Source organism: Gadus chalcogrammus, chromosome 12 (genome assembly GCF_026213295.1).
Source record: "Gadus chalcogrammus isolate NIFS_2021 chromosome 12, NIFS_Gcha_1.0, whole genome shotgun sequence".
Lineage (NCBI taxonomy): Eukaryota > Metazoa > Chordata > Actinopteri > Gadiformes > Gadidae > Gadus > Gadus chalcogrammus.
Genome location: NC_079423.1, coordinates 4,217,086 through 4,232,090, shown reverse-complemented (window position 1 = coordinate 4,232,090; position 15,005 = coordinate 4,217,086). Strand labels below are relative to the sequence as shown.

Below are 15,005 nucleotides of genomic sequence, written 5' to 3'. Positions count from 1 at the left end.
AAACCCAGAACTTTTTGGCTTGCCTGTGCTTAAAACAACAAAAAAGGGATGAAATGTGAGTCCTTCAACACACACACACACACACACACACACACACACACACACACACACACACACACACACACACACACACACACACACACACACACACACACACACACACAGCATACAAACAATCGTTGCCATAGAGATTTTTCCCATATGAGCCAGGTGTCTGCGATCCCCAGGTATTAATTCCAATCCCTCCTAACACAATGCAGCGCATCCACAATCACCCAGGACGTAGGCAATAACAACACAATACAGGTTTTATACATTCTTGTTATTTCAGGATGGATGGCTGGAAAGAATTCTCTGCAGCACACAGCACACATGACAGACACACAGACACACACACACACATACACACACACACACACACACACACAGAGGATGAATTAACGCCTTGTGTGTATCTTCGACCGCATCCTATTGGCCAGCAGGGGTGTGTGTCTGTGGGGAGGCGGTGCTGTGGTGGGGAGAGGGGGGAGAGGGGGGAGAGGATTGATTTCTCTGGAGTGCGAATGCTAAGCAAGCAATCGGTGTGGGGCCGTGGGGGGGGGGGATGGGGAGGGGACGAGAGTGTGTGTGTGTGAGAGTGGGATGGAGGTGTAACAGACACAGGGTGGTAGAACATGTGAGCCTCAGGGGGTTGCATGTGCATCACAGCCGGGACTCAACATGTGCTGATGGATCAATGCTACTCACACAAATACACACACACACACATACATAGACGCACACGCACCACACACTCATTAACAGACACTCAAGAGAGAAAGTCAAGACAAGTCAATTGTAATTGTATGGCCCTTAACCACAGTTAGAGTCTCTAAGGGCTATACTTGCCATATACTGTATTTATGACACCCCCCTGACCCTATGAAGGAAGCAACCTTGAGAAGGAACGTGAGGAACTTGAGAAGAGTGGGGGATTCCTCCTTCCACACACACACACACACACACACACACACACACACACACACACACACACACACACACACACACACACACACACACACACACACACACACACGTTAGCATATAGCTGTGACTTGCTCTGTGTGTATCTTAATGTCTGTATTTGCTGTCTAGCAGGTGGACATCTCTCAACACGTTCTCAAAGGAAAGGTCAGCTTCTGAGCGGAGCTTCGGAGTGTATGGGTGTAGGTGTGTGTGAGTGTGTGCATGTGTGTGCATGTGCGTGGCGCACGTGAAGGCACAGAGCAGTGGAGGTGCAGCAGCAGGGTGTGAGACGTGACGTCGGACACTTCTCTGGTGCTTATTTCCCATGATGCACCAGGGCCAAGGACAGTAAAGTAGAGTTATATGGCGTTGGGATTGTTAACTATAGGTTAGGCTGAGGGGTGTTTCGGTAAGGGTTTGGCGTGGTAGGGGTCAGGGTAGTGTTCCCATTACGTGGTTCATGTCGGATGTGAGAACATTGGCCGTACGGAAAGCCAACTGCAGACCTGAAAGGGTCAGTTCTAAAAATGCATTGTTCGCCTCTGGGCTGCAATTACTGTGCACGTGCGCACACACACACACACACACACACACACACACACACACACACACACACACACACACACACACACACACACACACACACACACACACACACACACACACACATATTCTCTCTCTCACACACACAGACACAGACACACACACATGCGTACACAGTCAAAAGCACACGCACACAGATGTATACATGCTAACGGATACAAACTGCTAATGCACACGTTTACAAAAACGCTCACACACACACCCCAGCAGAACGCTGACCAAGCCCTGGTGAGGAATGCTTTGAGTTAGTCCAGCGTGCAGATGCCAGACTTTTATGGCGCAGAGAGTGTGTGTGTTGCGGTGGTTATATATATATATCTTTATGGGATGTGTGCTGCTGTGTGCAGGGTGTACCCAGGCCTCAGGGACAGATTTACAGCCTGGGCCGGTCCGTCTCCGTGGTGACTGGAGGAGACGCAGGTCGCCGTGGTTACGCAGACAGAGCAAGGCCACCGTGGTCCCTCTAACCAGCACCAGATGTCCGTGGGCATGGTTTAACTAGCCCAGCCAGTCCACGAGTCAGAAATATACTTTATATAAATACACCTCTAAATAGTAGCCTTTAATAATAACAAAGTCTACCTGTCAGTTCATCTGTGTGTGTGGCCGCCTTTCTGTCCCACTTTAATGAACATGTTGAAGTTGATGTTGGTGTGTGTGTGTTTGTGTGCGTGTGGCTGTGTACACCAGTGTTTGTGTGTGTGTCAGCCAGAGGTTGTGTGTGTTGTGTGCGTGTGCTTCTGAGGGTATACATCAGTGTATGTGTGTGTGTGTGTGTGTGTGTGTGTGTGTGTGTGTGTGTGTGTGTGTGTGTGTGTGTGTGTGTGTGTGTGTGTGTGTGTGTGTGTGTGTGTGTGTGTGTGTGTGTGTGTGTGTGTTACCTTCATAAACATGCTGAAGCCGGTCTTCAGTAGGTCAGTGAGTCCTCCAGACATGTGCTCCAGGTCAGGACAGTCCCGGTGGTCAGGGTGGAAGACCTCTTGTAGCACCTGCTCCAGGAAGGGCTGGTAGGACGCCTGCACACAACCACACACACAAACAAACACACAGGTCAGATATAAATACTGGGGTGAAGGTCACTAGGAGAAGGCTCATGAGAGAAATGATGATTCAGAGAAACACTTAAACAGGATAAAAGGTGGTTTTAAAAATAACAATATGGAGATGCTTGAAGGGGTTTGTGTGTGTGTTTGTGTTAAAAGAGTGTGTCAGGTTTTAATTAGGCTTTGTCAGTATAATCAGCACATTACCATGTGTGTTGGTTTGTGTGTGTGTGGGTGCGTGTGTGTGTAAGTATGTGTGTGAGTATGTGTTTATAGAGTGTGTTCAGGCATAACTAAACCTTCATCAGTATAATCAGCACATTAGTGTGTGCATGTGTGTTTATGTATGTGTGTGTGTTTATGTTTGTGTGTTCATTTAAAGGTATGTGTCTGTGTGTGTGTGTGCATATGCATGCGTGTGTGTCTGTGTGTTTATGTTTGCCAGTGCATATGCAGGTGTGTGTGTGTGTGTGTGTGTGCATATGCATTTGTGTGTGTGTGTGCGTGTGTGTGTTTGTGTGTGGGAAGATGCATGAGAAGGAGGTTGGTCACTGTGCTCTTCTACGACATAGAAGAGCCTTCCGGCTTTAACAAACATGGTTTTATCAGTGTCAAACAGCTGGTGACCTTACTGTGAACAACATCTCAAATAGTTCAACATCATATTCGACAAAATCAAGATCAACAAAACATTAGACATGTATAAAAATATAGAAGAGTAAGTGGTATTACATTGAACCTCCTGAAGGTTAACATTGTGGATTGTTTTTTTTATGTGAGAATGTTTACTTAAATAAAATAGATGGATGGCATTTAGGTAGGAAAGTTCCCCTGAAACAGCTATATTCATCCTGTCTGATTTACTAGGAATTGCTTCATTCCTAGGAATCCAGTCACACACACACACACACACACACACACACACACACACACACACACACACACACACACACACACACACACACACACACACACACACACACACACACACACACACACACACACACACACACACACGGTTTTATCAGTGTAATACATTGAACCTCCTGAAGGGTAACAGATACATTGTGGATCTTATTATATTTTTATGTGAGAATGTTTACCTGAAGGGGACATATTATGAAAACAACACTTTTCCTGGGATTTGGGGTATCTGGTGCCCCCACAAGAATACAAGCTTTAAAAAAAAGTCTGTACATGAGTTTTTGAGTGAGATATGCATTTCTGAAAGTACCCCGCCTACAGTTACCAAACATGCGAGTCAGTTTTGGCGCCCCCTCCTACGTAGGAAGGGGGCACATTTTAATATTACCTCCCACTTCCCCACCCCCCTCCAATCAGAACATAGCTAAGATTTTGTGGACAAACAAACGGATGGGTGGAGATGTTCGCGCATTTCAGAAGCAGGGATAATGGAGGAGAAATGGATTGTACTCCCGGAGCTGAGCTGCCGGACTGCCGCGGAGCTCCCACCATCGGAGCTGCCTGACTGCCGCTGAAGCTCTGGCGGCAGTCAGGCAGCTCCGGCCGGGGAGCTTCGGCGGCAGTCCGGCAGCTCAGCTCCGGGAGTGCAATCCCTTTCTGCTCCATGTCTCGGTTCAATATGGACTTTAGAAAGTCAAGGCCAAAGTTCCTTCCCCCATTCTTCTCAATCATGGCCGAGATAACCCCCTCTACGAGTCTTTACTTGTTGTGGAAGTACCAGAGATGTATTGTTTGTACGCAGTCTTGATGATTCATTATATCATCCGAGGCGCACATAGCTTTTGGCCGTGATATTAGATATAATATTATATAAATACCTATATATAATATTATTATTAATATTATTATTATATTATAATACACTGTACACACTGTAGACCATACATTACTTCTGGAAAGGTTAGAAAACTGGGTGGGGCTTTCAGGCACTGTCTTAAATTGGTTCAGGTCCTACCTACAAAATAGGAACTACTTTGTTTCCATTGGCGACTTTGTATCAGAATCAACCAACGTGACATGTGGAGTCCCACAAGGTTCGATCTTAGGACCCTCTTTATTCAACATCTACATGCTCCCACTAGGGCAAATCATGCAAAATAACAATATTGACCATCATTGCTATGCTGATGACATGCAAATCTATGTATCGCTATCACCAAATGACTATCGGCCCATAGATCTGCTGTGCCAGTGCATTGAGCAAGTGAAGGAATGGATGTGCCGAAATTTCCTTCAACTAAATGAGGACAAAACAGAGATAATTGTATTTGGTTCTAAAACGGAAAGGCTTAAAGTAACCCAACACCTTCACTCTCTGTCCCTGAAAACCTCAATCAAAGCCAGAAATCTAGGGGTTATCATGGATTCAGATTTACATTTTGACAGTCACATCCAAAATCGGCATATTATCACCTTAAAAATGTAGCTAGACTTAGAGGGATCATGTCCACCGAAGACTTACAAAAACTTGTACATGCCTTTATCACTAGTAAGCTTGATTACTGCAATGGTCTCCTTACAGGTCTCCCAAAACAAACTCTGAGGAAGCTTCAGCTTGTTCAGAATGCTGCTGCTAGAGTTCTAACAAAGACCAAAAAATTTGATCATATTACACCAATTCTGAAATCGTTACATTGGCTTCCTGTAGGTCAGAGAATTGATTTTAAAATCATGTTGCTAACCTATAAATCCCTACATGGTTTAGGCCCAAAATATTTAACTGATATGCTTCCACTACATCAGCCTTCTAGACCACTAAGATCCTCTGAGACCAATCTGTTAATTATCCCCAGAGTAAACACAAAACATGGGAAAGCAGGATTTAGTTACTATGCAACAAATAGCTGGAATAAACTCCCAGAGGATTTAAGACTTGCCCCAACTCTGAGCACCTTTAAAACAAGACTGAAGACTTTTATGTTTGCTATAGCTTTCTGCTAAAATCTTAAATACATTGCACTTTCTAAAAAGCTTTTTTAACTTTGCCTTTATTTTCTATTTTAATACTAAAATGCCTTTTTCTATTTTACCCATTTCTTTGCATATGTTTTTCTTTTACTTATCTATTCTTTTATTTTATTGTATGACAATGTTTATATGTGAAGCACTTTGAGTCTGCCTTGTGTATGAAAAGTGCCTCATACATAAAGTTGCCTTGCCTTGCCTGTATAGAGAGATCCGGGAGTCTGCAAACAGCAACAATCAATTCTCCTCCATGCTGTGGTTCACTCTGACAGCTCATTGGTCAATAGGCAGCAGCTGATTTGCATTAAAGGTACGGACACCAGAAACAGCGCATTAGGCAAGGTTTTTTTATTTCCAGCAAACCGCTTAAAAAAACATTTTTTCTGAAACTCCTATGCTATGTTTACTTGTTGGGAAAACACCATAATATGTCTCCTTTAAACAAAATAGATGACGGCAATATTGTAGGAAAGTTCCCCTGAAACAGCTATATTCATCCTGCCTGATTTACTAGGAATTGCTTCATTTCTAAGAATCCAGTCACAATCACACACGCACACGCACACGCACACACACACACACACACACACACACACACTTCCAACAGGGGGACCAGTAAACACTTTCAATGATTCACACACACACGCCTGGACAGACACCCACACACAAACATACACACACAAAGTCTTGCCAACCCCCCCCCCCCCCACACAAAAATACAAATATTCACAAATAAACACACACACACACACACAAACATCCATATATATATATAAAAACACAGACACACAAACAAACACATATAAACATACCCACAAAAACACTGCACTCCTACTCTCTATTTTGATCACAGAGGTTTAACCTGGTGATGAACAGCAGGGTTAAACAGCATCAACACTCTCCCACGCCACCAAACATGGCCCCCAGACTCCCCCCCCCCCTCCCCGGTCACCGCCACCTCCTCATTGTTATTCATCAACAACTTGCTCTCTTTTGTTTATTTAAAGTGCCGCTAAAGTACAGTACATCCTATCTTATCTGTCATCACAACAATACAAGTGTCTTTGAAATCCCACGGAAGAAACACTGACAGTAAAAAGGATTGCGCGTGTAATACTCTGAAGTGTGACTTTCTTTTATACTACTGTGTATTGATATTCTATTAAGGTCTTTATTTATCATGAAAACATCAATATTTTCTCTTTTGCTCTCTCTCTCTATGTTTCTGTGTCTCCCTCTCTCTCTTAATTGAATCACATTAAATTCAATTCAATGGGGCAATTAATGCCATGGGAAACATATGTCGCCGTTGCCAAAGCAAGAGTGAAATTAAAACAAAGATAAACAAGTGTTAAGAAATGTATAGAGCTGTGAATCATTTCAATCGAATCATTTAAAAAATATATAAATAAGCAAATATTAAAGTACAAACAGAATTGTTTTGGTTTTGCGCTTGAAAAAATCTCTCTCTCTCTCTCTCTCTCTCTCTCTCTCTCTCTCTCTCTCTCTCTCTCTCTCTCTCTCTCTCTCTCTCTCTCTCTCTCTCTCTCTCTCTCTCTCTCTCTCTCTCTCTCTCTCTCATATCACACAGGCTTGTTGAACGTGAACAGTTCTCTGGACTCAAAGTAACATAATGTTCTTGTTGGATCACACCAACACCACCAGCCTCTCCGAGACAAATCACATCTGTTTAATATCCACCTCTAAGAGCGAGACATCAGGTCTGAGAGCGTCAGCGAGAGCAAGAATGAGAGAGAGAGAGATTGTACTTAAAACTCTTTTGTCTACAACCCCCAGGATACATGTGCTATATTCCCCATTTGAACATTCTCTGGAATGTGGCTAATATTTAAATGTTATTATGCATAACATTTTGCTACTCATCATATATTTTTCTTTTTGTTATTTTATCAGTGCCTCTTTTTAATGATTTGATATCATTTTGCTAATGCCTGCTAAGAATGTACTGCTTGCCATGTCTAAACACATTGACTTAGGTTATTATTGAGAGAATGACACACAGAAAGAATGTGAGAGGGAAAAAGTGAGGGCGAGTCACAGATGAAGCCAGCTAGATATTAAAAGGACTGTGGATTGGCATACAGCCAGAGCTTTAGACCATGGAGCTGTAGGGGTTTATACACTATTTATCATACTATTTATCATATGTAAACGCTTCTACGAGCGATGAAGAAACGCAGTGAACACAAATGTCAGCGCTACGATTCTTACCCTCCTAGTATCCTTGGACATGCAGCATGGAACCGAACAAGACGTATGTTGTCCAAACTGTATGACTCGAATCGAATGTCCAAACATTGTGATGAACTTGTGTGCACGGTGGGTTTTTGAATGTTTTTTGAAAATAAGGTCTATCGGTATCGTTACTTAATTCCAAAACATCCAACCTTGGACTTGGTTAGCAGCAGAATGTGTGCAAAATGTAATTAATGTAATTGACCTACGAACAACTCGGATAGGCTGGGTAAGGCCTTCAAAACATGCGAATGGCGGATTCTGTAAAGAGCAGCCTCTTTACAGAATGGCGTGCTGTGGAACATTTTCACTTAAAGTACCTCAGATAATAAGCTAACAGGAAGCTAGGACCACCACACAGTCCTGCGCTAATGGAAATGAAAAGTATGCGCGCGCGCGCGCACACACACACACACACACACACACACACACACACACACACACACACACACACACACACACACACACACACACACACACACACACACACACACACACACACACACACACACACACAGGTCTCTGGGAACTTATGCGCAGGTTTAGAAGATTATATGTGATTGGTCTGTTATTATGTTGCAGCTCTACTCGCAGGGCTGTGGTCAAGTCGACTTGAGAAATGGTTTCAAGTTTTATTTAAGTATGATAAATGTAGAAATGTTTACTCTAATTATTAACTATTGAATATGCAAAAAAAATGTGATAAAGATGCACTCATTGATTTACGGCAGTAAAAAGTACAAGCCATTCTTCTCTCTGAAGTCTAGAGGAAAATACATATAAGACCCAGAGAAATCAATCAGTCGACGGTGTCGACAACAATGAACACACGAACAATGTTAATAGAACAACACACAACCACATAACATCCCGAACCCATTAACCCCACTTAATCCTAACAACAAAACAAGTTAACAAAAGCCCCATTTGTCAACTGACAACCCCAATTCCCAGAATCCCCCGCGGCTCCGGAACACGGCGTAGCTTATATTAATCTTTATTATCTGAATGGGAAATGCAATATTTTAGGATAGATACACCATTAAACGCGTTTCTAATGACATTTCTAGCGAGAAATGTACATTTTCCTTACATAATCTTGAGTCAGTGAATGTGTATGATCTTTATTAATCTTTATTATCTGAATGGGAAATGCAATATTTTAGGACCGATTCACCGTTAAACGTGTTTCTAATAACATTTCTAGCGAGAAATATACTTTTTACTTGCATAATCTTCAGTCAGTGATTGTGTCTGATCTTTAGTTTTATACTTATTAGGATTTGATCGGCTCGCTCGCATGTTTCAACAACGTCAGGTTGTTAGGAATAGGGACGCTGCTTCCGCTAAACTAGCAGCTCACGTGCTTCCTGCGTTTGTGTTATTAAACTGTTACTTTATGTAACTTTTAATGATATCATCTTGTTAGAAACACGTATATCTGAGAGCCAACCCAGTCGCCAAAAGCATACGTTGACAATGTACGTTTCGTGAACACTGGATTACGTCGCATTTCAACATAAAATAGCGTGTTATACACACACGCACGCACACACACACAAGCACACACACGCACACGCACGCACAGACACACACAGACACACACACACACACGCACACGGTGCATTTCGCTGCTAAAACAACAACAAAATTCCCTCAAATATTATTACTAAAGAACCGTTTTCCAAAGAACGAAATGTAAACCCATGCAAATAAAGACTTCATGGTCATAATAATTTAAATATCATTAATCTCCTGAGTGTGTTGGGTGGTATTCTATTTTTTTCAACGGGGCTGCATCCAGTCACTTGACCGTCATGGTTGCTATGGTGGTTGCTATCGACCGCCCCCTCTAATCCTTACATGGCTCTAAAAACCACGCGGCAAAGGAGCTGCCGTAAATTGTGTTGTTTTTGTCGTAAACTGGGGTCCGACGGTTAAAAAATAGACAGATATTCCGAGGTATCCTTAAAAGGCAGCTTGGATGTTTTTATTTTCTGCAGTTTAGACTTCTTCTATAACCTATTTTTGAAAGCAAATCACCAAGTTCATTGATTTAACGAGGCAGGGTTATTTGAAACAATTTATTCAATAAATATTTGTGAGAGGTCATTCCTTCTCCTGAGTTTGCTTCCTATTTATGTCTAGTGTACACCCCTACTGTCCAAAAGCATCCCCCCCCCCCCATATGGATTTGGAGAGTTGTTGCCACGTCCCAGTGGTGGAAGTATCATATAATATGAAAGAGGGCATTCAATTATACTACAATGATCAATTAGGAGGCCGAAGCCCTAAAGGAAGTGATGCAATAGGTGACTGAGGCGAGAACATTTAAGTAAACTGTACCTTAGGGTCTCTTATATATCAAAGGGGGTTTCAAAGGACGCATATACGCTTCAACCTGTGGCTCCAGCCCTACAGGAAATGACTCAGCAAGTGCTCCATCTCGTTGCACCTGCACCCAGCGGCTCGCTTGCAAGATTTTGGCCTGAAGTTCTTCCCAGACCTATACCCTAACAGTCCAACATGCATATCTGAGAATCAGGCCTCTCTTCAATAATGACAAAATGTTATGAGAGAAATACAGATTCACTTTTTGTCATCTCATAAGCGGCGTGGTGCCGGCTCCTTTTGACCTTTTGACCCCAGACTTCAAAGACGTGGCCACAGGCCAGCTGTGTCTACACACATTAAGCCACAAATGTACACCTCCATCCCACAAAAAATGGGGCCTAGAAACTAACCTCTGTCTTATGTACAGTGACTGTACTGTTGGAGGTCACGCCCCTTTTCCGGCCTTTTCGAGATAGCTAGGGATGCTAAAATGTTTACACACATTTCCCGGGGTCCCGAGAACGACATATCCAAGATTTGTAGTTCTAGCCCATAGAGAAAAAAAGTTTTCCCAAATGGACTGTCATTTGGACAAAGCCCCTTCAGAAGTGTTGCCTGCGAGACCTAATGGTTCAGAATGTGGTGGAAAAACAGTTTTTGAGATAGGAAGGTCCTACCGCCCTGAAATTTGAATACCATATTCTAGGGCCTAACTGGGACCCCCGCACCGAAACTTGGCCCGGTCGGACCCCGAGTGCAGGAAGGGGGGGCCTGGACTTTCATAATCTTCGCTCTGTGAATGTAAAGGATGTTTGGTCGGATGTTATGACGAAGAATCATAATGTGAATGGGAATATTCTATTAATGTCTTGATATCATCTTTCGTCTCAACACTTCTGCTGCAGCCGCTTAAAGTCTCACTCCGAGAACCTTAAAATATGAATCAATACATTAGAAGTATGAAAATATCTTCCCGGTCGTGCAACAGGGCAAACAAGGTGTCCTTTGACATCTACGTTTCGAGACGATTGCAACAGTGCCACACATGATCATATTTGAATATGTTTCGGGGTAGTAATTAGCTGTCGATTTTGGAGGCCTTTATCAATAATGACCAGCTATAGATTTGCTTCCCGATGGAGATTTTTGACAAATTACATGTTAATTAGCATCTACACGTTAAGCTGAGTCCAATGAGATCAAGCTCGCCCTCTTGCTACACCGAGATCATGTCCTAGACCTAGTTGTACCATGTAAAATACATGTTACCATTAGCTAGAGTGTCATGCTTGGTGTCATTGGACTCAGCTCAACGTGTAGATGCTAAATAACATGTCATTTGTCACAAATTTTTATCGGGAAGCAAATCAATAGCTGCTCATTATTGATTAAGGCCTCCAATTTCGACAGCTAATTACTACCATTAAACATGTTCGGATATGCTCATGTGTGGCACCGTTGCAATCGCCTGGAAGCGTAGATGTTGAAGGACACCTTGTTCGTCCTCCTACACCACCGGGAAGATATTTACATGCTTCTGATTGACTAATGAATTGATTCAGCTATTCCCCCAGAAGTCTGGGGTCAAAAGGTCAAAAGGAGACGGCACCAGCCCCGTTGAAAAAAATAGAATACCACCCAACACACTCAGGAGATTAATGATATTTAAATTATTATGACCATGAAGTCTTTATTTGCATGGGTTTACATTTCGTTCTGTGTAGCATGGAAAAATCGGAGAAACACTCCCATTCAGAATAAGATAAGATAAGATAAGATAAGATAGTCCTTTATTAATCCCCCTTGGGAGAAATTCACAGTGCATTGGTTTACATTTCGTTCTTTGGAAAACGGTTCTTTAGTAATAATATTTGAGGGAATATTTTTTTGTTGTTGTTTTAGCAGCGAAATGCACCGTGTGCGTGTGTGTGTGTGTGTGTGTGTGTGTCTGTGTCTGTGTGTGTCTGTGCCTGCGTGTGCGTGTGTGTGCTGGTGTGTGTGTGTGCGTGCGTGTGTGTGTATAACACGCTATTTTATGTTGAAATGCGACGTAATCCAGTGTTCACGAAACGTACACTGTCAACGTATGCTTTTGGCGACTGGGTTGGCTCTCAGATATACGTGTTTCTAACAAGATGATATCATTAAAAGTTACATAAAGTAACAGTTTAATAACACAAACGCAGGAAGCACGTGAGCTGCTAGTTTAGCGAAAGCAGCGTCCCTATTCCTAACAACCTGACGTCGTTGAAACATGCGAGCGAGCCGATCAAATCCTAATAACTATAAAACTAAAGATCAGACACAATCACTGACTGAAGATTATGCAAGTAAAAAGTATATTTCTCGCTAGAAATGTTATTAGAAACACGTTTAACGGTGAATCGGTCCTAAAATATTGCATTTCCCATTCAGATAATAAAGATCATACACATTCACTGACTGAAGAGTATGTAAGGAAAATGCACATTTCTCGCTAGAAATGTCATTAGAAACGCGTTTAATGGTGTATCTCTCCTAAAATATTGCATTTCCCATTCAGATAATAAATATTAATATAGGCTACGCCGTGTTCCGGAGCCGCGGGGGATTCTGGGAATTGAGGTTGTCAGTTGACCAAAGGGGCTTTTGTTAACTTGTTTTGTTGTTAGGATTAAGTGGGGTGAATGGGTTCGGGATGTTATGTGGTTGTGTGTTGTTCTATTAACATTGTTCGTGTGTTCATTGTTGTCGACACCGTCACCGAGAGTGACGTGACCATCGTTTCGTGCAGCTGTTCCGTGTTGAAGTCTCGTTCAATAAAAACCAACTCTCGTTGTCGAGCGTTCAATAAAAACCAAATCTCGTTGTCGAGCGTGCCCCCCCCCCCTACAAACGTGTCTCCCCCCCCCCCCCCCTCAACAAACGTGTCGCCCCCCCCCCCCCCCCCCCCCCCTACAATCGTGTCGTCGTCGTCCCCCTCAATAAACGTGTCTCCCCCCCCCCCCCCCCCCGGTCAACAACAGTCTACCTCCCCCCCCCCCCCCCCCCCCCCCTAAACAATCGTGTCCACAATTTGCCGCGAAAGCCGTGAAACCCAAACCCCGAAACCCGCCTCCACAGCGGCACGCGTGGATACTGTAGGTATAACACGCTATTTTTTACGTTGAAATGCTACGTATCCAGTGTTCATGGAAACGTACACCGTCAACGTTTTTTCTTGGCGACTGGGTTGGTGTCTGCGTGTAAGCGGTTTTCATGCGGTTCTTTCCATGCGGTGATGGAGCTGTGCGGTCTGGACACGTGTGTCAGTAACCTTCATAGTGAAAGAGCTAGCTGTAGGCATGACGCAGGGAGAGGTATCATGGAACTCTCTCCATCTTTCGTTGTCTATCTCTGCCTCTCCCTGTCTCTCTTCAGCTCTCTAGCAAGAGCGATAATAACAGAAAGACAATTGTTTATTTCATAGACCTGAAACAGACTAACCAACAACCAATTATATGATTGTATTTCTAAAGCCATAAGCATAAGCATAAGCATATGTTTTTATGCATGTAAGTTTGTATGTATGCATGCATGTATGTACGTTTGTATGGATGCATCCATATGTGTTAGTGTGTGCATGTATGTACGTGTTTATTTATGTGAACGTGTGTGTGTGTGTGTGTGTGTGTGTGTAACATTTGACCTGGTGGACTCCATCGCTGCCGGTGTAGACTGATTTTAGGTGTTTGAGGTGGTCTCGGAGGAGTGTCAGGCCATGGAGCGTTTCGAAGACCCTCTCCAACGCAGATTGGACCAGGGGCACGGTCACCTCCTCCACACTCACACATCCTGACGGCAGAGAGGGACAGGAGGTAGGAATAAGAATTATGGACAAAATTAATGATTACAATGATTACTATGATTTCAATTACAATTAGTGCTAACTAAGTAATGAACTTATCACCCATAAAATAATCAATACAATCATAATACAACAAACATGATAATGACTATGTAGATATTAATATTATGTAATTAATTAATATCATTCATATATATCATGCATGTGCATATGTACACCAACAATGCAACCAAAAGTACACAGACAAACCAAACTATACTACACCAACACTACAACTGATACTACAACAACAATACAACCAATACTACAACTGATGCACCACTACTACCACCACCAATACTCGATGGACATTACACCTCCTAATGCTCCTGTAGCGACATTACAACCAGTGCTACAACCAGCCCCACGCTGAGGCCTGCTGTAACACCTCGGCGCACCTCAGAATCAAATCCTGCAACGTAGAGACTGTTTCAAAGGAAACCTGCAACACATCAGAACGCCTGCTGTTGTGAGAGCATGATGATGCCCAAGCTATCCAGAGACCGGAACCTGGGGACCCATGTCCTGACACTACATGCAAGGGTTCGACCCACACGACACGGGAGCCGGAGACCATCGTCGACGTATGGGAGGGAGATTATGGAGCAGAAACTGTCTAGTGTGAGAGGAGACCCCGGCTGCTGCTCCCAGCTGGGTGTGTGTTGAACCCAATTACAGCAGCAGCAGCAGCAGCAGCAGCAGCAGCAGCAGCAGCAGCAGCAGCAGCAGCAGCAGCAGCAGCAGCAGCAGCAGCAGCAGCAGCAGCACAACACGGGACAAGAGCTCCTTTCTTCTCAGGCTGCTGGGTCATCACAAGCTAATGTTCCCTCTTAATGTAGAGAGCCAAGGGGGATGAAAGATTAACTGGCCAACAACCGCAACAGCAGACAGGCAGACGAATTGAAAAGGGAGGGAGGGCGACCGACTGAGAGGCGGGGAAGGAGAGAGGG

The 15,005-nt window shown here is 43.4% G+C and overlaps 1 protein-coding gene across 1 annotated transcript in view; it reads right to left on the bottom strand.

Moving 5' to 3' along the window:
* The window catches only part of scfd2 (sec1 family domain containing 2), a 91,286-nt gene that overhangs the window by 2,303 nt on the left and 73,978 nt on the right, over positions 1 to 15,005 (bottom strand). The window contains exons 6-7 of the mRNA XM_056603591.1: positions 13,858 to 14,003; positions 2,490 to 2,624 (exon numbers count right to left, since the gene is read on the bottom strand). Of these exons, the coding sequence (XP_056459566.1) occupies positions 2,490 to 2,624; positions 13,858 to 14,003 (281 nt within the window). The remainder of the gene's footprint in view (positions 1 to 2,489; positions 2,625 to 13,857; positions 14,004 to 15,005) is intronic.